Source organism: Panulirus ornatus, chromosome 27 (genome assembly GCF_036320965.1).
Source record: "Panulirus ornatus isolate Po-2019 chromosome 27, ASM3632096v1, whole genome shotgun sequence".
Lineage (NCBI taxonomy): Eukaryota > Metazoa > Arthropoda > Malacostraca > Decapoda > Palinuridae > Panulirus > Panulirus ornatus.
In genome coordinates this window covers 16,160,462-16,185,068 of record NC_092250.1, presented here as the reverse complement: position 1 = coordinate 16,185,068, position 24,607 = coordinate 16,160,462, and the positions used below count along the sequence as shown (strand labels likewise).

Below are 24,607 nucleotides of genomic sequence, written 5' to 3'. Positions count from 1 at the left end.
TGGTAGGGAAGCCATGGTCCAAATATTGGCGTTTGCTAATATTGGCGTTTGCAAATATTGGCGTTTGTGGTCACGTGTTCTGTAAAGCTTGTTGGGACCTTCTTCGATAACCGTTTATCTTAGGTATTGTCTCGTTAGGTAACGGTAAGAATAAACCCGATCTTGCTAATAGACGTTTTACGGACTGGTGTAAAGCGCCATGGTCCAAATATTGGCGTTTGCAAATATTGGCGTTTGTGGTCACGTGTTCTGTAAAGCTTGTTGGGAATTTCTTCCATAAGCGTTTATCGTAGGTTTTGTCTCGATAGGTAACGGTAAGAATAAACCCGATCTTGCTATTAGACGTTTTACGGACTGGTGTAAAGCGCGCGGAACAAGTTATCCGTTTTTTTTTTTTATTTCGCCGGAGGCGATCATGTTGAGTATGTGTGTCTGTGAGCGTCAGTACTCCGTTTTAGTTTCCATGTTTCATGACGTGTGTGTGTGTGTGTGTGTGTGTGTGTGTGTAGCCTTACTGCGAATAGCGGTGGTCAGAGTTCAGTAGCTTTTCACTTTCCCAAAACTTTGATTTTACCAGATCAAGATTTTGAATCTTTCTCTCTCATTTCCCATAACAGAATCTTGCGTCTTATTAGAAGGAAAAAAGCTCCCTTGTCCCACATTGTATAATTTTATTATGAGAAAGAACATCTTTTTTTTCGTTAAAAGAATGTTATATGAAGTAATGATGAGAATGATGTATTTCGTAAAGTGGATGAGGTATCTCGCCTCAACATAATAACCGAAAGAAGGAAACTTAGATTATAAACCTCTTTTAAGTTTTAGATGAGGGTGAGGCTTAACCGACTGGTCTTTAGAGTGCCTCGGGTGAGTGCAGAGGAATGCACTCTCTCCAGTGCCTTGAGTTGGTCCATGGGAATGCACTCGTGGGTAAGGGGTCAGAATTTGGCATCGAAAAACGTTTTACATACATTCCCATCTGTTCGTATATGAGCTTGGTGTAGAATCGATTTTCGAATGATTGAGGATATTCGATTGTCTTAAAGACATCGACTTGTATTATACAAAACACCAAGCCGAGAATACTGTACAAGTTAAATACATCTCTTACTATCCTTCAGCAAGACGACAGAATTACCGTAATGGGTAAAGAATTTCAGTGTCGACAGATCTCGAACTGGTGTAAGAGGGCTACACACACACACACATGCACATGGGGCTAGTTGATGAATGGGTATCTGGCTCAGGCTGGGATGTGTATGTGTAAATGCACACATAATAGTGAAAACATGTAACAGACGAGGTTAAGAGTCAGACAACACGAGTGTAAAACTCCCTCCCCTTAACACACAGATAGTAATCGTACAGAAACACGCTGAGTCACTCGTGGTGATGTGGGCGGACTGTTCATATTTGATGAAGAAAAAGGTCAGGCAGTTGACTAAGACTTCGACAGGGGGCCATCGTCAGGGGGGTCTGTGTCGGAAGGGGGTGAGGGGCCTGTTTGGAGAGAGGAAATATATGGGAAGGTTGACTTCGACATTAAGATGCGACAGAAGGTGTATTGTCGATAGAGAGGTCGAGTTAGAAGAAATGTACCATTGAGATGTGCCACAAAAAAGGATAGGGGAGTGTGATGTGTCAGAGGTGGCAGATCAGGAATGCTATGTGACAAGAGAAAGCCACGTCAGGAGGGTACTGTAATAAAAGAGTTTGTAGCTGTATGGTAATGGGTGAACTTAGCATGTGAAGAAGAATAGATCAGTTAATATGAAACATCATTCTGGTCGGAATGGTAGCCATTATCTCTGTAAAAAGAAGAAAATTTGAATTACGTATGTATTGCATTGAGAAAGACTTTAGATACAGACATTCGTATATACGGTCTAACCAATGACGACTAGTTAGGTTATGGATTCATTATAAGGATACGTCAGGAAGAGGGCTTCGTAAATCCTTGGCTTTGTTAAAGAGGAAATAATTTCTCGTCAGGACTCGGTCGAAGCAGTTAATGGCTAGTTAAAGAGAATGTAAGATCCTTTCATTCTTCCTAAGGACTTGGCTGAAGTAGGTATCCCTTGAATAAGGTGAGTAACTGTCTGTCCTCTTCAGAACTCGGCTACAGCTGTAAAACCTTTGCTGAGAAGAGGGAAGTGGCTTCCAGTTGGAAAACAATCAGGCGGTAGTGGACGGGGAAGTGTACGACCTGCACTATATCAGTGATCTGTATCATTGATGTAGGGGACACACACCGGTAGACTTTCAAAATTTTGCCGACGACACGAGAGTAGGAAATATAGATAGTTAAGGTAAGGAAGTCCACTCAGACTCAGTGATTACGATAATTGAGTGATCAGGGACAGAGTGGATGGATTTCACCGTATTCAGATGGAAAGCAATACATTTTGGTGAGACGAATGCTCATCACAAATATGAAATGCTTCGAGTGATAATCAGAAACGACCTTAGATGATAATTTCGTGTTGCATACGATAAAGCCAATAGAATGTTAGTTGTCTTAGAAACGTGAACAATAAAACGGAAGGACACAGTGCTTAGAACTTATTACAACGCCTTAGACTTCATTTTGAATATGCTGTTTATCTCTGTTCACCAAATTTAGTCACATTCTAAGACTTCAAAGCAGTAACCCTTATTTCAGAAATAAACTTGAAAAGGCGTTGAAATCTAAGAATATCTTATTGAAAAATGGGCCGACTTCGATGAGATAGATCCAAGAGAAATTTTGAAGGTACCAAATTTCTACAACATACCATGAGGATTTTTTTTCTTATCAGACAGTATCAGTGACCAGAAATAATGGTATGAAATCAAAGGAAATATTCAATTCTGATGCGGGCAATTTTTTTTTCAGATGTGTGTCTATAGAAAAATGGAATGAATTATCGTCATATGTCAGAGTGAAGATTTTCTATCCCATTAAATCAGAGCTCGACAGCTGAATGATATCATGTTAATAGTGAGACAGTTAGTGAAGGAAAAATCAGCAGCTCGTCTTTTAGTAAACACAGAACCTTTTTGTTTCAGATCTTAACCCCCTTGCCCAGAGAACACAGCAAATAATGTAGGAAAAAGTTCATGGCAGTATATCACTTTGTATACGATATGATGCTCCTTCGCAAGTGTGTATGTGTCTGCCTCTACTGTGCTGGAGGGAGTTGTGGTTTGGGTGGGAATGACCCTCCTGCATTATTATCTTTTGAGTGTGTGTGTGTAAACTATGAACTTAGACTACTTCTGTCCTCCATCACATCTTTTGTTATCTGTCTCCCATGAATTCTAATGTAAACCCATTTCTCTTCCCAGAACGTGGCTGAAGCAGCTGGTTCTTAGCTGAGGAATATGTGAAATGTTTTCTTTTACCACAGGAATCGAGTGAAACAGATGGTAGTCGTACAGGAACTCCTGAAGAGATGGAAGGCTTAGTCGTGAATGTGGTGTTGGAGTCAAGGAAGATGAGTTTATCTCAGGCCTCCAGCAGCGAGCGAGGGAACTGGCAGAGCACTTGGGATTACTTCCTCTCCGTGGCAGGGTTCGCTATAGGTTTGGCCAACGTGTGGAGGTTCCCATATCTCTGCTATATGAATGGTGGAGGTGGGTTGTGTTAGGATCATCAGCACACTCACATTCGAGCGCACTGCTTAGGCTGCCAAGTGTGTGTATGTGTGAGTAAAATCGTGGTACATATATACAAGGTTAAGAAAAGGGACAATACGAGTGTAAACCTCTCCCACCGTAACACAAATAGTAATGAGTAATCACACACATGATGTAGTTGCCCTTGACATATCTAAGGCTTTTGACAGGATGTGGCATTGGGGTCTCATCTCTAAGCTCCCCTGTTTGAGCTTCCCTCCCTTACTTTGCTTCTTCATATCTAGCTTCCTCTCCAGCTGATTTGTCTCTCTGGTTGTTGATGGATCAGCCTCCCCCCTTTTCTCCATTAACAGCGGTGTCCTTCTAGGTTCTGTCCTATCTTCCACACTTTTTCTCCTTTTTTCAATGATTTCTTCTCCTCCACAAATAACCCAATTCACTCATACGCTGACGACTCAACTCCACATTCATCCGCATCCTTCAATTCTGCTCCATCTTCTCTCACTCAACCTGCATCTCGTCTTGACATAGCTTCCTCAATAAACTCAGACTTGGACAGGTTATCTCAATGGAGTAGACAAAATCTTGTTATGCCTCCAAGACAAAATTTCTACCCATCTCTCTATCAAAAACTCCTCACAACTCTCATCTCTCCTTTGACAGTTCTCATTTCACCTCTTGAGTCAATGAACATACTTGGTATTACTGTGACACCCATTCTTTCTTGAAAACTCCACATTACAGGAATAGCTAAGTCTGTCTCTAAGGAATTGGGTGTCCTGTTTAGATGTCGAAACTTTTTCTCTCCTGAACAGTTGCTCCATTTATACAAGGTATTGATTCGTCCTTGTGTGGAGTACTGCTCTCATATTTGATGTGGTTCTGGTTCTGTATCCATGACAGAATTGAGTCAAAAGCAGTCGTACTTATAAACTGCCCCAAGCTGACTTCCAAACTTGACCCCCCCTTGCCTTACGCTGCAGTGTTGGTTCACTTTCCCTCTTCTCCAGGTATTACTTTGGTTTTTGCTCGTGAGAGCTGGCTTCTTGTGTGCCTCCTCCACTAGCTAGACCATGCAGTAATTGGCAAGCTGCTGCTGTGTCACATGATTATTGTGGGCCATTTTGATACATGCCTCTTTCCCCATACTTTGAGGCTTTGAACTCTCTACCTTTTCATGTCTTTCCCAGTAAGTATGACCTGGCATATATCAAAAGACGTGTTTCATTTTCTCAAAAATTTGTGAATACTTTCCTTTGTCTTTTCTTTTTCCATTTCATAATTCTCTCTATATTTCAATTAAAGCCTGGCCATGATGTGGACTTTTGTCCATGACTATATCCTTCAGTGAAATGAGAAAAAAAATTCCCAGTGCGCCACAAGGGTAAAATTCCATCCACCTACAGTACAAGTCGTAACTACATACCAACCTTTGGGGTGTAGTGGTTAGTGTTACTGACCATCGTGCATGCACAAGCCATCTGGGGTCAAACTTGTTTAGGTTGGAATCCTCTTTGCAGCAGTTAGTCCAATGTCCACTGTGCTCTCCATCCACCCTTAGGGGCTGGTTGATAAAATGGGTACCTAGTGTGTGTGTGTATTTATACAGGTAGGGTAAAGATATAGACTGTGTATAAGGTTAAAAGGTGGGACAATGCAAATGTAAAACTCTCTTTCTGTAGATACAGTTAATAACCACATAGTCAGCATCTTCCTAAAACTATCACCATTCCTATGTTAGAACAATGAAGGTGACATGCTGTCTTCTGGCAAACATCAGAAAAGTTTTCAAGCATATGGATAAGGAAATATTTAACAAGCTGTTTGTATCATAAGTCCAGAACTAGAAGCTTTTGAAGTTTGGTAATTTCACTGAAGAAAGCACAAAGATCTGTTAGAGAAGGTCCAGAGGATGGCAACAAAGATGGTACCAGACTTAAGTGTGCTAAGTCACAGGGAAAGGCTAAAGACTAAATAGCTAACTTTAGGGAAGAGAATAGAGAGGGATGATGAAATCACCACCTTATGTCTGGCTAAATTAGCAATTCAAGGGTGGGCCGTTTTGATACCTACTTCTTTCCCTACATGTTGAAGGTTTGGAACTCTCTACCATCACATGTCTTTGCCAATAATCATGACCTGGCACATTTCAAGAGACAGGTCACATGTCTTTTACATCCTCCAAGATTCATAAAATGCTCTCCTTTGTCTCTCCTTTTTTCCTCTTTCTATTTCATAATTCTCTCTATATTTCATTTAAGGCTCAGGCTTGATATGGACTTTTGTCTGTGACTGGAGCCTTCAACATACAAAAGATAGAATCATCTATCTGCATCTCTGATGCCTTTTCCAACTGGAACTCCCTCAAGGGAGTAGCCATGGCAATAGTCTCCATAAAAAGTGAACTCCAGTGATGCTTCTTAGCATTTATGCTTCACCCTTAACAGGCCATTGGCAAAGGGCAACTCTAGCACAGTGTTTGGAGAGACTCCTGCCTAATGTTCCTACTGACTACTTCTGTAATGCTCCTACCCACTACTTTTACCTAATGCTCCAGCTTAAATGTTCTCACCTTCTGCATCTATCTACTGTTCCTACCATTTTGCCAAAAGTTAGGGCTATCACATAGTGCCCACAGCAGGAAATCTAGTGTTTTGAAGAATGAGGTGTGTGAGTTAAGTGTTAAGTGTTATGTGTAACAAGGAGAGATTTTATGTTTATAGACAATGAGGCAGAGAGAAAAGACAGCTTCCTGGGTCAGAGGAATGCAACTTGAATGCACTGAGGTGCTGGCTCACTATGGATTAGTCACTAACCCTCCCGATACTGGTCTTCCAATTTCTAAAACACATCAATGATGTGGACAGTTAACAGCTATTTGAGAGAAGTAAAGATAGAGCACATCATGAAATTAAGCAAGATATTTATTGAGAATGATCAAGTATTTTGAAAGTATGAGTGGTGTATGAATAAAGTAGAATGACTGGGGACATAGTTAATGTAGACAGCATACATAAGTTTATGTTGTATGTTAGTAGAGGTAGTTTAGAGCTGGGGCCCCACCAGTGTAAGAAAAAACCTCTCCATACAGTACAAAAAGGTAATTACACATGTATATTGCCATCCCACCAAAATTTCATTGCTTATGCTTGTAGGAGAGGAGGTAGAGTTTTCTCTTTATAAGTATTTAGTTAGTCTAGCAGTGCACTAAACCGCTAAATCATATGATGCTTAGGTTATTCATAGGGGAAACAAAATGCAAAATTGATTATTTGCCCATATCTGGTAGCTTGACTGGGGCAGTCAGTTGCTCAAGCTGTCTCAGCTGCCATAAAAAAGACAGCTAGATATTTCAAGTACAAGATTATAAATGAAGTAGATTACTTAAATGCTAAATTATATGACAACTAGATGAGTCTTGCATTAGATAATCTGACTACTAGATTATTGAATCACTGGATTATCTGATGCCTTGGTCATTCAACTAAGAGATTGAAAGGCAAATAGACCATCCAACTACTAGATCTGTTTATCTATATATGTCTCTGAAGCCCATTCCCTCTAGGAATTCCCATTAACCAATAAGGGGATGGCCATTGCAAAATAGTCTCCACTTGTCCTTACGTGCCTCCCTTCCTGTGCTCTTCCACCCTATATCCCCATGTAACAGGTGGTTGTCCTTTCACATCAACCCCTTTAATTGTGTTATCATACAATCTGCCTGTAAACTCCCCATCTTGCACTCTTTCCACAACTACAAGATTATATTTGAAACTCAGTTATTCAAGTGCTAGATCATATTTCCACTATTATTCTGCTGCTAGATTATTTAACAAATAAACTGCTCAGTTGTTAGATTGTATAACAAAATATATTAGTTAACTGGGGTTGGATTCCAAGGATAGGAGGAAGCTGCGGACTTGAGATGGACCCCGATAGGTGACATGGTGTAGGAGACCTTAGGTAGGGATCCTAGGATAGAGATGCTTGGGTAGAAGTCCTGGTGGGTATAGAACCAGTAGTTATAAGTTCAGGAAGTACGTTGGACTTGGAGAGGGGGGGGTAGTAAACATGGACATGGGAGATTAAGATGTGGTTATGTTGGCAGGGGCATTCCTGGTGCCATACCTGCTGGTGTTGGCTGTTGTGGGTGTGCCACTCTACCTGCTGGAGTCTGGCATGGGGCAGTTTTCTTCCTGCAGCTGCTTCACTCTCTTTGATGCCTGCCCTATCTTTAAAGGTAAGGAGAGTATTGAAGTGAAGGCTAGTCCTGAAGAGAATAGCCAGTAAAATGTTTGAGGTATATGAAAAATTTTATGGAATAGGGAAGTGTTTGATTTAAGGACCATCACTATAGGTAAGGGTTAGTATTTAAGGGATAGGCCACTGTTTAATGTAAGGACCATTTTTTAAGGTAGGGGTCAGTAATTAGGGATTCGTCCAATGTTTAATGTTAGGGCAAATGATTAATGTAAGGGCCACTGTTTAAGGTATATGTCAAAGCTTAAAGTAAAGGCCTATAAGACTCATTGTCAGTAATATTCCAATTAGTAAACTATGCAATCCTCAAGGTTAACTAGACACTTACAACTCCTATCTTACACATGGAGTGGTTCAGCATTTACAGACATAGATCATCTAGAGAAACAAGTATGAGGGCTAAGACTTGAAGTGAATAAGTGGTGTCAAGGCCAAGAGTATGAAAGTAAATATTGATTGCAATATTAGGGCCGACACTAAAAAGATAAGTAATGAGCAGTGTCATATCAAAGACTAAGAAAATGAATAATGAATGCTGTGTCAAGGCCAAGACTATGAAACTGAAAGAAGAATGTAAAATGTGGGCCAAGAGAAAGTGCATGGTGAATGCCGTACAGAGCTAAAACTGAAGACAATGGTGGTCCATGAAAAATGATTCAGGGTTTAGAAAAATTTAAATATAGTGAAGATGACATTGTTTAAGCAGCAGTACATGATCACTTCCAACCAACAGTGTTGGCTGATGCCCCTACACAATGGGTGTTGGATCTTGCAGGGATCTTGTAAGCTGGGGAAGGCTTCTTTTCTAGTTCTCCAACCAATTCATTGTTTATTTTGCCATTAAGTTCCGAGATCGAGAGTATAAGACTTTGCAAATATAAGCTGTGTTATTTAACTTTAAACACTGCACCTACAATGATCATTAATTGAACTATATGCACAGTATCAAATTTTGAATAGTATCTTAATGATATGCTCAGCATATAGATCTCCATGGTGTAGCAGTTAGCATTTCTGACTAATGTATTCATGAGCCACCCTAGGTTGTCCTCATTGGTTCGAATCCTAGTCATGGTAGTTAGCCCACGGTAAAACCAGCTTTCCAACCTTCCCTAGAGGCTGGTAGATAATTTGGGCACTTGGCTTAGGCTAGGGTATAGCATGGCCAGCATGGGCTTCAAATTGTAACACTTACCCAACTGATCTTGATAAGGTATGGCATCAGACTACATTTGAATGAATTTTCTTAGTAGACTGATGAAAATCAGATTATCAGTTTGCTAATTCTACACTGGAATGTTTTTTGTGGAAATCCTTAAAGTAAAACAATAAGTTGTGAGGATATCTTCAGAAAGGTACTGATGGTTTGTTGAAGGGTAGAGACTTAAAGATTTCCCTCTCCCTTCTCTTCACCAGGCTTGGGTTTCAAATCTTCCCCTCCCCTCCCTTCACCTGGTGCAGGCTTGAACCCATCCCACCCTTCGCCATGCATGGGCTTCAAATCTTTCCCTCTGCTCCCTTCACTAGGCTTGAGTTTAAAGTCTTCTCCTTCCCTCCCTTCACCAGGCTTGGGTTTAAAGTCTCCCCCTCCCCTCCCTTCACCAGGCTTAGGTTTCAAATGTTCTCTTCCCTTCCTATTACCAGGCATGGATTTCAAGTCTCCCCCTCCTCTCTTTTCACCAGGTTTAAGTTTAAAGTTCCCCTCCCTGCCCTTCACCATCCATAGATTTAAGTCTCACCCTCCTCTCCCTTCACCAGGTGTGGGCTTCGCAACCTTCATCATGAACCTGGTGTTCGTGACAGTGTACAATGTGGTGATTGCCTACCCTCTGGTTTTCCTGTACAACTCCTTCAGTAATAAACTGCCATGGGCATCATGTGACAACACCTGGAACACCCCAGCTTGCTCTCTCGTATGTACCCCAGGGGAAAGAAGATTGTTGTGACTGGCTAAGAGATAGAGAAGGATGAAAAAAGAGAATAATTATTCTTATTCATGTTTGTATATTTATTGTGTGTGTTTAAGTATGTCTTAGTGTGTGTGTCTATATTAATTTTGTCTGTTGATTGCATATTGATGCTTCTGGAGATGGGGCCTTACATTCATGGGACCCCTACCTCCTAACACCACTTTTTTCTTATACGTGTTTTCTTCTTCCTTGCTCCAAGCAGTTTTACTGTTACTTACCATGGTACATATGGCCACAACTCTTGCCAGGAAAGGCTTCTGCTCATCCATCCTGAGTCTTTGTCAGTGCTTTTTGCATCCAGTTGTTGAAGTATGCCTCTCCTCAGAAGACTTAAGTAGTCATATCTTTATTGTTCATGTTCCAGAATTATGTCTCGTTGCTTATCAACATTTGGGTCCTCTCTCAAGTTTTTTTTGAGACAGTGATAAATAGCACTCTCACAATATATGATTTTGCTGTCACAATTAGAGAAGTGTTAACACAGATAGATAAATTGAAGATTAATAAAAGCCTAGGTCCAAATTGTTTCCATCCACAAGTAATTAAAAACATCAGACATGAAATTGCCAGACCGTTAACCCATATTTTCAATAAATCTCTCTAGGATGGAATAGTTCCACCGGACTGGAGACTGGCAGATGTCGTTCCTTTATACAAAAAGGAAGCTACGACATGCCAGGTAATTACTGTCGTATTAGCCTTATCGATTATGTATAAACTTCTGGAGTTGAGTATTAAAGATAAAATTGTAGCCTATCTGGAAAACGCAACCTGATCAGTTATGTACAGCATGGTTTTAGAAGGCGCAGATCATACATTACAGACCTCTTTGAATTTTTTTATATATTACTGTATATCCACGACAAGACAAAAGAACTGGTATAATATTTCTAGACATCCAGAAAGCATTCAACAAAGTCACCCACATTGAATTGATGCATCAACTATGTGCCTTGGGATTACTCGTTGCATAGGATATTGGATAGAAGCCTGCTTACGTGATAGGAAGCAGAGAGTTGTGATGAATGAGGAATCATCACCATGGTCACCCATTACTAATAGAGTTCCCTAAGGATCCATACTTGGGCCTGTACTGTTCCTCATTTTTATTAACAATATTGATGTAAGGCTAAATAACCTAGTGTCCAAATTTGCAGATGACACAAAGATTGGCATTGCTACATTTACTGAAGATAGGCTACAGGAGGATCTAGATAAAATCATTGAATGGCTTAGTGAATGGCAAGTGCAATTTATTGTCATTGAAAGCCAGCTTTTAAAAGTAGGAAACCTAAACAAGAAATTTGATTGTGAACTGATGGGCCCCAAGATAAATGACACTCCTAGTATGAGAGATCTAGGGGTTGCTGTCTCCAGTAACTCCAGATTCTCCCAGCAATACAGTGAAGCTGCTAAGAGAGTAAATAGGATGTTAGGATTTATTAACAAAAACTTTATTTATGAAAGCAGGGATGTGATATTGCCGCTATACCTAAGCGTCCCCCCCTCCACACACACACACACACACACACACACACACTTAAGTAAGGACATTCTTCAGTTGGAAGCAGTGCAGTGAAGAGCAGCTAAATTGATTCCTTGCTTTTGTAACAAACCATATGAGGAGAGACTGTGAGAATTAAAATTGCTCTCCCTTAGCAAGAAGCACTTCTGAAGTAAATTGATAGAATTTTTCAAAATACTTAATGAATTCTACTGTACCGATGTTGAGAATTTCTTCACAATAGTGCCAGGTGTACCAGCAAGAGAAAATTCATCAAAACTTAGAGGTCAGTGCGTTAATCTGGACTGCATGAAATATTGCTTTACCAACAACATTATTGAAATATGGAATAAGCTCTCAGAAAATACTCAAAGCAACACCCTTAATATTTTCAAAATTAGGCTTGATCATCACTAGTCACTCTCTGGTATTGATCGATTCATTTAATTAGTCAGTATAATGCAGTGGTATATCATGCTACCTTCACAACCATTGATTTCTCCCTGGCCATGATACAGTAATATATCAACATTGTTAAACCCATGTCACCTGCTTTGAGAAAGTAAATAAGAATTATTATATTCCTTAACATGAGAAGAGTATAGGCATATCAAGTTGAGAGGCTGGAGCTCAAGTTTATCCGCAGTATTGTCTTCATATTGAATAATGAAGGGGTGCATGTCATTGGTGATAGGATGCATGACATATTCGTGTTCATTATACCTTATGACTTTCTATAAAAATTTCCTTCAGGCTTGTTAATCCTACAAGGTATTCTTTCTACCTCTTTTCCATCTGGTGAGTGTCGGAGGGATTAAAAGGAGGGTGGGGAGAGAGCTTTTACTTTGCAATCCTTTTCTTGTTCTTTTATGGCCAGATCACCTGCTTGGACCTTGGGTCTGTGTATCTATGTCTGTATAACTCTCTCTCTCTCTCTCTCTCTCTCTCTCTCTCTCTCTCTCTCTCTCTCTCTCTCTCTCTCTCTCTCTCTCTTCATTTGTGAATACCTTCCACCCAGTTACTATTTAAAACCTTTTATGAGTTTAAACCCGACCCCTATTGCATGGTTAGAGATCCATCGTCAGATGCATTTTGTTTGTGTGCTGGGAACACAGTCCCACCAAATGCTGGAATCACTATCTCCTGAGGAAGATGGTTGAATGTTCGAAATGTTGAAGTATGTCTCAATTCTAACCTGTTTATTTCCATACCATCCTGTTTTCCACATTTGTCATGATGGATAATAAATTATGAGATATCTTGGGGATGGGACCCAAGTCTAAACACAAAATCCATTTATGTTTCATATACAACTTATATGCATAGCCTGAAGGAGGTAATGTATACAACATTTTTAATGATTTTGTACATGAAACAAAGTTTGTGTAACACAACCATCAGAAAGGTAAGGTGTCAAAATCACCCACCCATGTGGACAATCTGTGATTGTTTGGCATCACCTTCATTCCTGGCTCTGAATTTATATGCTACTGAAAAGCAGTCATTTTCTTACACAGCAGAGAATAAGCAAAAAACACATTGAGTAATGCAAGTTGGTCTAGTGGTGACGATGGTTTGTAACAAACTGTCGCCAACAGAGTATCAGAACCTAGCTTGGGCAAGTGAGCCCGGGTGTGGAATTTTCCACTTGTAATGTCATGTTGCTGTTCAAAAAGTTTTGGATTTTGGAGCATATGGTTTTTGGATTTGGGATGCTCAGTCTGTATGAGAATGCAGTGCACATTTATTTCATATGTGAGTCTTTGATAAGTCATAGGTAACACTTGATTTAGGAGGTAGCTCATAGGTAAGACTTTGGTCAGTACATGAGTGTCTGGTTAGCCCATGTATTAGATCACCCATAGGTAAGTCCTGGTTAGCACTTGTTTTAGGTCACCTGTATGTCCAAGGGCTTGGTTCTTGATGCTCCCTTACTCTTTAAATTTTATACCTTTATAAAACCTTTTGTTAGTTGTTACCATTCCTTTTTGTGTCACCTACATAGTCTAGCAATCTAGACAACTGAGGAGCATAAGACCCAAAAACTCTATCTGAATTTTGCTTCAGTTTGCCCTATATGGAGAGGATTAGCTTGAGATATAATGTAATTTTAATCTTGATGTTAAATTTTACCTTTGGCCAAGGAACTTGATAAATATGATTTCAGTAGTTTTGAAACTCTTGTTTCCAGCTAATTTTATTTCCTTCCCAGTGCTGCCCTGCAGGTAACAAGTATTCCATGTAACATCCTTGTAGTTCATTATCATATTTCTTCATTTGTCTTTTTCTTTTGAAATTAATCATTATTTTTAAGGGTCTTCAGGCTCACTATATTATGTTTTGTAGGATATCTTCCATGGTCTGAGGACATGTATGGAGATTCTGGGCCATTAAACATGCATTTTAGAATATGTTTGGGTTTATGTCACCCAGCACTCAAAATGTATACAAAGGTATTTTTTGTAATTGTTTGCAGTTTTAATTTTGTATCACTTCATAAATTGACCACGTGTAAGATGGAAGGACCTTCAGTTATGACCTTTGAGCCATCAGTATGACCTGTGGGCATGATGGCCTGCCCTTGGACTGTACTCACAAGGACAGGTCATGGGTCACTGCATCATACCAGAGGCTCATGACATTATGCTCAAGGGTCATAACATCATGCTAGAGTTGTACCATTGTGGTCAAGAAGTTAATAACTTGACAATCATTCTTTACATTATTTTTCAACATGTAACTAAGTTGTGGAAGAGATATCTTTTGTGTGATGAAGCTGTTTCTTCTCATTTTCTCTGCATTATGTATACCATTGTAAATATTCTATTCGTTGAATGTAAAGTCATATCATCCCTGTAATAATGCTGCTTTGAATTTCAAGCTTCTCACCCTATGTCACTCTTATTAAACAGACAATTTCACCTTTTATTGTTGTTTGATATTTACTTTTGATTGTATTTCTGAATCTTCATTTTAGAACAAATCTGTAAATTAGCTTTATGGTATCTTTAGAAAAATTGTAATTTCTACATGAACTGAAATGTATTCTATGAACATTTTCCATTCAAAATGAACCCACAAGCATTTTATGAGAATTATCTTTTCCTGTCAGTTTTAGATTGTAAATATATTTCCTATTACTGTTACTGCATCACATAAGCATTTTCCTCTTCTTTTGGACTTCATTTATGAAAACTATCCTTCCTGTAACTTTCTGTGTTGTCTCTGTAGCATAGGAGCACTCAGGAATTTTTCATTTCATCCTTCCATTGCCAAGAGTCCTACTTAATTTGAAAATTAAATCAGATATTCATGAAATTTTATACAGTTGTTTTCTTGCGTCAGAAGAACTTTTTTGGCATAAGACCTGTACCTTTACCTTAGATTTGCCTCAGGTACACTACTTTTAGAAAGGTTTAACCTGGCACTTATCTTGACTCATAGCATAAAAGAATTTCCAACTTTGGCTATGGAACTGAATGTAAATGGTTTTGATATTTCCAGCAATTTATATTTTTGCTCCCAGTAATTATTTTGCACTGCAGGGAACACAAGTTTTCCATTTAACAATCTTTTATTTTTCATTTAGCTTTACTGAAAAACTTGAATCTTCTACTTGCTTTTTTTATTTTCCTTCTGATTTGTCAAGGTTTTCCTCTCTTTGCAAGATTTATTTTGTTACTGGATTATAGCCTCTGAAAAATTATTTCATATTTTTTTATAGATTCTTTCCTTAATTAATTGTATTCTGTGATAGTTATAGATTCTTCTGTAATTCTTATGTTACTATAGGATATATTGCATATGTATATCATCAGCATGAGTACAGAGAGTTAATGTCTTTGTACAACTTTTTGTACTGTGCAGATAAAAGTAGAACAAGGACTAATAAACTCCTTGTATAACAGGTACCTAACAACATCTCCTCTGTATCCACGAGTGAATTTATTTGGTAAGAACGTATGTACACTCTCCAACTGGAAGGATATTGTATTCTCACTCCTTTATTGTAAACTAAACCTTTGTATTTATTTTTTGATTTTTTGTACAACTGGGATTGTAGTCTTAGATGTAAACAGATATTCAAAACCAAAGAAACACACAGTTAGAAGAGCACAAATATATAGCAAACACTCAGAAACAGATATATAAACAGATAGCCAGTCAAAATACATTGGAAAAGCACAGTCATATAGCAGAACAATCAGAGATAGATATATAAACATATACCACTCAAAATACCACACACACGGATAGACTTACACTCCAACAAAGAAATAAAAGGAACACACTTGCAAACTTATGAGCTTCTGTTGTGTAATGGTTCGCATTACAGTCTGTGATTCTTATGGACCCATATTTGAGTCCAGGACATGGTAGCAAGCTTACAACCCATCTGGCAGTCCATATACGTTTTAATCAGTATGTAGATGAAGACCTGGTGTAAAACGTATTTTTTTCATTTTTTATTTCTTTCTTTTATTATACTTGATTGCTGTTTCTTGGGTCAGCAAGGTAGCACCAGGAAACAGACAAAGAACAGCCCATCCACTCATATGCACGTATACGTGCATAGATGCCCATACTCACTTATATATATATACATATACATATCAACATATACACATATACATACACATACACAGACATATACACATGTGCATATTCATACTTGCTTGCCTTCATCCATTCCTGGCACTGCTCTGCCCCCAGGAAACAGCATAGCTACCCCTGCTTTAGCAAGGCAGCACCAGGAAGACAGACAAAAAAGGCCACATTCGTTCACACTCAGAATCAGTGAGGAAAAGTTGACAAAGCGGATACATTCGTCAGAGTTGGAAGGAACAAGGAGAAACAGGAGACCAAATTGGAGGTGGAAAGATGGAGTGAAAAAGATTTTGAGCAATCAGGCCTGAACATACAGGAGTGTGAGAGACATGCAAGAAATAGAGTGAATTGGAATGATGTGATTTACCGGGGTCAATGTGCTGTCAGTGGACTAAACCAGGGCATGTGAAACATCTGAGGTAAACCATGGAAAGGTCTGAGGGGCCTGGATGTGGATAGGGAGCTGTGGCTTCAGTGCATTACACATGACACCTAGAGACTGAGTGTGACAGAATGTGGTATTTTTTGTCTGTTTTCCTGGTGCTACCTCGCTGAAGCAGGGATAGTGATGCTGTTTCCTGTTGGGTGGGGTGGGGTGGTGCCAGGGATGGATGAAGGCAAGCAAGTATGAATATGTACATGCTTGCCTTTATCCATTCCTGGCACTACCCTGCCCCACAGGAAACAGCAATTGCCATTTCCAAATACAGTAAGGAAACATCATGGAGAGAAACAATGGCCACACTTGCATGCATTTACTGTCTAGCTGTGATGTATAGTGCACCAGAATCAGAGCCTCTAACCCATTGTCATACCCCAAAAACCACTCTGTGTACTTCCCTAACCAGTTCATATATCCTAGTTCAGCCCCTTGACAGAATGTTACCCTCAGTGTATCGCAGTATACCAGTTTGTATATCCCATGAACACCTTTCATCATGGGCATGCTCAAGCCCCAATAACTTAAATCCTTTTTCACTCCATCCCCCCCCCCTCTCTCTCTCTCTCTCTCTCTCTCTCTCTCTCTCTCTCTCTCTCTCTCTCTCTCTCTCTCTCTCTCTCTCTCTCTCTCTCTCTCTCTCTCTCCTTATGACATATTTATCATCTTAGTCAGAGATGAGGCCATATGGGTGTAAGACACTGTCTCCATAATACACAGACAGAAATCTGTCCACATTGAACTGATAAGCAGGATCACACACAGCTTATCAGCAAACAACCATAGGAACAGCTGAACCGACACAAACCAGACAGCCACACAGTCTTACATACACATCAGTAAATATACATTAGGAGACACATAACTGCATTTATATGATATTAAACAGACATACATCAGAACAAGTGCTGAAGACTAAAAGCACAGACAGGTTAGACAGAGACACAGTGGCCTGTCTTGACCTCAGGCAGTGGAGGTCACCTAATAACTGAGGGCTTCTTCCAACAGGCAGACAACCGCAACGCCTCCTCGGCTGACTTGGACACCCCTCAACTTCTATCTCCTGCTGATGAATTTTTTCAGTAAGACTGTGTTGCCATGACAGCCCTTGGGGGACCCCTTCTCCCATCCTCCCCACCCCAAGCATAATGTAAAATTCTGATGTCACTTTCTTCCAAAATTCTTTCTCATTGTAAGAATTTCCATGCACTTCTCCTATCAGCCTCTTTGAAAGTCTGTCCAAATCACTTATGAGATTTGCTCTTCTCATTATACAGATAGATATTGCTATGTTCAGACATTAGGAATTTAACTTTTGTGGTTTATGAGGCATTTGAAACAGAAATTTCCACCCTTATCCCCCACCCCCAGTGTATTAACTGCTTATTAGTTTTAAGGGGACCGTATAAGATAGTTATCTTTTATCACTGATTTCTAAGATCCTCTATTGTTGCCTATATTAAAGAAGAAATGTTTATGTTACCTTTTATCACTGATTTCCAAGATGGTGCATAACCATCTGTATAAGAGAAAAAAGTACAAAAAAGATATCATGTAGAGTGATCAAAATTTTTCTGAAAAAGTAACAAAAGCTAAAGATAAATCGTGAAAACACTTGGAATTGTTTTTTCTTTGAAATACATGTGGCAAAAACTGCTAAGAGAAACCAATGAAATTCATATTATAGATGCTATTGATGCACTCTAGTTCTAGGGACAAAATGCATAAATATCGCTACTTCTTTTTGTCTGTATCTTTCTATCTATCACTACTTCAGAAACGAATATAAGAAGAAACAAATGGTAAGATAAATTTATGACAAGTTTGAAATGCAAAAATAAACAATTAATATACTGGAATTTTACAACTAGAAATTGGATATTAAAGACTTCTATTCTTTTGAAACTGAAAAAAGTGATACTTTTTTCTTGTGGTTTAAAGAATCTCTTTTTGTGTACACCCTTTTCTATCATAAGGAATGTCTAACTTGTTCTTATGGATGTAATTTTATTTTAGTTTACCTCTATAAACTTGTGAATTTTTTTCTACTATTGTCATATTTTATGATGAATTGTTAAGTAATAAGAATTAACAAAATCTGTGTATATAGAACAGGAACTTTGGGTCACTTCAAATTATTATGGTAAACATTTTTAAGAGATGCATACAAAATGCTTGTATTACTTTTTGTTGATACACCCCAGTTTCAGAGAAAAGTAATTGAAATTTTAATTTTTCAAAATAATGTGAAAAGTTAGAAAAATATAGAAAAATTATTATTATTGTATTATCTCCCAAAATTTAAGGATCCCCTGACTGTTTGATAACTAAGATTTGAATCATAAATGCAAGAGTTGCTTCATCTCAATCAAGATAAAATGAAATATTTTGAAGATGTCTGCTTGTCTTTCTCTGTATCAGTGAATGGTACAGACGCTTCACATGCCCTGGTTCAATCCATTGACAGCACATCAACCCAGTATACCACATCATTCCAATTCACTCTATTCCTTGCATGCCATTCATGCCTATAGTCTGGAAAATATAATTTCACCGTAGGTGCTCATGTTTAACCACATAATTATTTTTCTTGATCCTTTTCAGTCTTTATGTAGGTAATAAGTGCCTTACCATTATGATATATCAATTAGTTTTCTTAGATATCAGTCTTGAAGCACTACAAAGAAAATACATTATAAATCAAGCCTCATAAATCATTACATTTCCTATTAATGTCTCATTGCTTGCTAGGGGGCTATTGCAAGCATCCGTAGATTGACAGCATTTTTAGAGTAAATCCAAATTATTTTAACTTGAAATCAGATATGACAACATGTATATGATAGCTCAGAATAAGCAAATAATCTTTTTGCATAAAAGGTATCTTCCGCACATGATGAGAGTCCTTAGTGGAGAGGTGTTCAGATCAGGCTAATAACCAGCCAAAGAATTTTTAGATATGGCCATTAACAGGACTTGCCATAAAAGTTTATTTTAACACAGGGAAATTTTCATATTATTCATCATTTCAAAAATGAATGAAAGTCAGTGCATAAGGTTGGATAGAAATATATAACCAGAAAAAATAATGCTACTGTTGAAAAGAATCACTATGAAGATGATTGTTGTCTTTAGATGAAATGGCTAGTAACAGAACTAGCCATAAGAATTAATCTAACAGGAAAATTTTCATATTCATCATTTCGAAATGAATGAAACTCAGTGCATAGGGTCCCCTTAAAGTTGGATGGAAATATATTACCAGAACAAATAAAGCTACTGTAGACAAGAATCACTTTGGGGAAGATTATTGTTACACACCAGACCCTAATATCAGCTGTAATAACTTTATTTTCCCTCTGCTCCATGCACCTGCCTTTTTTCTCTTTATTTAAACTCACCACAAGAAGGAGGTGGTGGAGGACTCCCCAGTCTGCGATTAGGAGTGTGAAGTTCGGCAGTAGTTGGTTTGTTTTCAAGACTGGTGGCCATCTGAATCATCCCATTGGAATATCATGCAAGCTACAATGATGTTAGAGCTGCTTCTGTTGTTTGCCTTCTTCGAGGAAGATCACCTGCAACTGTAGGACTGAATTATGTAGCACTAGAAATAGTTAACCTTATGATGAAGATATACGCCACATTCTTATTTTTATAAACAGTGAAAAGCCATTTCTACAGTGTAAAGAATTTTTCTTTAGTTTTACCTCAAGCTGTGTTCATACAGAGAACAAACGGTGTAATTATTCCCTTTTCATAGCATTGAACAGGTTGAAAATTTTCCCGAATGTAAACTTTACCTCCCGACTCTTTTGTTTCACTATACGTATTTATTTTTGGTAACTCCAGTTTCTGTATATTCTGGAAGTCACTGGATATCTTGTATTGCAGCAACTACATCCTCGAAATCTCTGATGGCATCACGGAGCTGGGAGGGTTCACTTGGCCAGTTGTAGGGGCATCATGGTTCATTTGGACATTTGTCTTCCTCTGTGTCTTCAGAGGCATCAGTATCTTCAGCAAGGTAGGACCATCCATATGACCAAATTTGTACTTTAATGACTGGGATCTCACTCATGTTTGTGACTGTATATGTTTTTATGTCTTTAACATGTAAAATATGAATGGATATTTCTCATTGAAAGTATGAGAAAGGATTAATTTAAAGTTAAGGTCAGTTTGTATGGATTAATTTAAAGTTAAGGTCAGTTTGTGTGGTGCAGTTATTTTGTTCTCTCAGGTGGTATGGTTCACAGCAACCTTTCCTTTCGTCATGTTGCTGACACTTCTGGTCAGGGGCTTGACCTTGCCAGGGGCATGGGATGGCATCTACTTCTACATCTTCCCAGAATTTGAGAAACTAAAGGAACTCAAAGTAAGTCATCTGCCATCCATCACATAGTTCTTGCTGTCAGGTAAGGAGGATAGACATTTTTAATGTTGTTTGTGTTTGTGAAACAACCAACATGATTATGTAATTTTCTGATTAGCCTAAGCAAAGATCTTGTATTTATTGATATTTCATGTGTAAATTTAGCAGGCAGTTAGTGTTGTAAATCATGTTGAAAAATTCATTTATAGGAGACAGCATTATCACCCACTGTAACATTACAGTATGGATATGAGATCATATTGTTGGTCATTAAGTCAAGTGTTGATAAGAAACTCTACTGATCTGATCTTACATTATAAATTCCAAGTCTGTAGCAGTGAAATCTTGGTTGAAAAAATAGAACTCCCTCTCCCCTTCTCTGCTGCTGCTGCTGCTATTTTTGGTGTTGCAGGTGTGGGCTGCAGCAGCGGGCCAGATCTTTTACTCTTTGGGTCCAGGCTGGGGGATCCTGACCACATTGGGTTCCTACAACAAATTCCGGAGTAGGTGTAAGAGGAATGCCATCCTTGTCCCACTCCTCAACTGTAGCACCTCCATCCTGGCTGGATTTGTCGTCTTCTCTGTCCTTGGATTCATGGCCCACCGCACTGGCACCACTGTTGAGAAAGTAACATCTGCAGGTGAGGATTGGAGAGAGAATGATTTACTTGCCTACCATTAGTGACAGTTTGCATCTCCCACGTTGAGAGATTACCCTTTTCCCTAGAAGTACCTGTGATGAGATTTTGCCATGAGACAGAAAGCAGAAGGTAGTAGTTGGTAGGCAGCCACTGACCAGGGTGGTATATTACCAGTACTACCTGCCTGGGTATTGGGAGGGTTAATGACAGCTGCATAGTGAGCCAGCACTTCATTGGTCGTCATGTTGACCCAAGTATTTGTCTTTTCTTTCTGCCTTGCCCACATGTGGACTGCTGGTATTCTGTCCACAAACATACTGTCTTTCCATGTCGCACATAACACTTGACAAAACTCAACTCATACAACTCATTCTTCATTTTATTTATTTATTTATTTTGCTTTGTTGCTGTCTCCCGCGTTAGCGAGGTAGCGCAAGGAAACAGACGAAAGAATGGCCCATTCTCATTCTTCATATTTCTTGATTTCCCTACAGTGAGCGTTATGGGCTAACCCTGCCTTTTGGCAAAATGATAGCAGCAATAAATAGAGGTAGTAGGTACAAACGTTATACAGGAACATTAGGTAGATCTAGTTGGTAGGAATAGTAGGTGGGAGCATTAGATAAAAGTAGTAGGTTAGAACATTTGGCAGGAGTATTAGGTAGACACATTAGTTTGAATATTAGGTAGAATCCTCTGAAACATTGTGCTAGAGTTGCCTTCTACTAATGGCTAAAGGCATTGGCCATCCCCTTTGGGAAGTCCCTCAAAGAAAAGGAAAAGAAATGCAGACAGTAGGCATGGTGCCATCCTTGGCCTTTATTTCCCCTCAGGTCCCATCATATTGTAAGGAAGCATCCCTGATATTCCCTTGGGTCTGGCCCTGATGTCCCTATGGGTTTAGCCCAGTGTGATTAGGCACAGTGCCATCCCTGATCCTTATTCCTCCTCAGGTCTAGCCCTAGTAGCCACTCAGGTCCAGTCTTGGTGTAAGCACAGTGCTATCCTTGACCCTGATCTTCTCTCAGGTCAAGCCCTACTATAAGTAGTTACAGTGACATCCTTGACCCTTATATCCCCTCATGTTCATCCCTGGTGTCCTCTCAGGTTCAGCCCTGGTGTAAGTAGGCACATTGACATCCCTGACCCTTATTTCCCCTTAGGTACATCCCCAGTGTCCTCTTGGGTTTACTCCTGATATAAGTTGGGACATATCCCCCATGACATTCTTATATAACCTTGAGCTCCTGCTCTGGTGTACCCTTAGATCCAGCCAAGATGTAAGTAAGCACAGTGTATCCTTCAGGTCCAGCCCTGGTGTTCATCACATACCCTGAGGCACTTTCACTCATGCCCTTCTCACCGCTGTGGGCTGTCCTCTTCTTCCTCATGATCTTCTTCCTTGGCATCGACTCCATGGTAAGAGCTGCTTCCTGTTCTTGCTGCAACCATAGCTCCTGCATTATAGTTTTGGTACTAAATTATTGGCATGACAGCTCCAGTGTTACAGAACTGGAAATTCATTACCAGCACTTCAGCACCAGCACTATAATATTGACACTTTAGCTCAGGCACTACAATGCTGTTACTAGAGCATCATGGCCTCAATGCTATAGCAATACATACCTGGACCACCAGCACAGCTTGATCTCTGTAGCTTCAGTACTGCATTACGTCACATCCTCTGTAGCTACACCATTACAATACATAAGGTTCTGAAAACAGTCTGTCTGCATTGCTACAAATGTATCTTTGTATATACCTTAAGGCTTCCATCCAGATACTTTTCAAATGGGTAAATTTGTGTTTATTTTGAATATATGATATACCTATGAAATAGAAGTAGAGTGGAATGGTATCGGAGGGAGAGAAAGGGGGAAGAATTTATAGAATGGTATACGCAAAGGAAGTTTGTAAGGATAGAGGTAAGTGCAGCCTTTTTTGCTGTGGTCACCCCCATGATGGGAGTCCCCAGAGGGAATGAGCATTAGAGATATAGACAGATCTATAATATACTGACCAAAGTACATAATCCTAATATATGATGGATGGAGAAAGAGACTATTCTAAGACTATATTCAAGGGATAAACTCATCCATCAGGTTTCCAGAACTCTACAATCAGAAATGCTCTACAAAATGTACCCCTCCTCTTGTTGAATGCACAAGTGAAAATGTGTATTGATTTATTTTCAAGTCACACAGTTATTCAAATAACTGTATGACTAATGGAAATAGAGTCTCATGCCAGCATTGTTTTATTCATAAAGTAGTTTTCCATCCAGTTACTCCATCATTGTAGCCATTGATGAAGTAACTTTTAATTCTTTCAGCAGTGACATCCCCCAGGGTTCATTTCTGTGACCTTCATTCTTTTATCTCTCTATCAACTATTTTTTCATCATTTACCCAAATCATTCTAATGCCAATGATTCCACTCTACAAACTTCAAACTCAACTCTGCTTTATTTCCCTCCTTTTTCTTGCTGATACCTTTTTCTGTTTCTCACACTGGACACATTTCTTATCTTAATTTGAATGTGAAAATCATCTTAGAATTGAGACGCAGTAACATGATTGTGTCACATCATCAAATTTCATTACACTACAGTTCAACCCAACATATACTGGCTAGGCATAACTGCATCTTCTATACCATCCTGGATGCCTTACATGATGAACATTGGAAAACCTGCTTCCTAAGTGCTTTGGGTGGTGCTGTCATGATGGTGGAAAAGAGAGAATCCAGCATCCCTCTTGGACTATATTATTCAAAACAAACTTACTATATACTTGACAAAAGCAAATACATTATGTTTACTACAGTAACAACTTGATTTTATACTCAACACTAAGAATTGGTGCATTGCAATGGTGATGCATTTCCTTTTTTCCAAATTATCATTCCATATCTATAGCTACTCATTTGTTCTTCTTTCTCTCTTTTTGCCACTGTGGAATGAAGTAGCTTTCCACTTTATTGATTCTTCTGTCCCCCTTATCAACCATCCTTTTTCATCTGCCATGGTATTCTTACTTTCATTATTCTACAGGTATTATTTTGGCCACTGCTTTTGTGACCTGTGTGTGAGTGTACAGCCTAAGACCTGGACCTGCAGCCTGCAATTGGCTTTTTTTCCATAGTTTGTCTGTGGAAACCTTTCCCTGACATTCTCTTGTTAAATGATCTTTCTTA

At 39.0% G+C, this 24,607-nt stretch overlaps 1 protein-coding gene across 1 annotated transcript in view; it reads left to right on the top strand.

The window, feature by feature from the left end:
• Positions 1-24,607, top strand: part of LOC139757605 (sodium-dependent proline transporter-like) — a 51,292-nt gene that overhangs the window by 16,503 nt on the left and 10,182 nt on the right. The window contains exons 3-10 of the mRNA XM_071678241.1: positions 3,390-3,615; positions 7,727-7,858; positions 9,637-9,791; positions 17,408-17,481; positions 20,291-20,423; positions 20,640-20,774; positions 21,184-21,412; positions 22,719-22,831. Coding sequence (XP_071534342.1) covers positions 3,435-3,615; positions 7,727-7,858; positions 9,637-9,791; positions 17,408-17,481; positions 20,291-20,423; positions 20,640-20,774; positions 21,184-21,412; positions 22,719-22,831 — 1,152 coding nt within the window. The 5' untranslated portion in view covers positions 3,390-3,434. The remainder of the gene's footprint in view (positions 1-3,389; positions 3,616-7,726; positions 7,859-9,636; positions 9,792-17,407; positions 17,482-20,290; positions 20,424-20,639; positions 20,775-21,183; positions 21,413-22,718; positions 22,832-24,607) is intronic.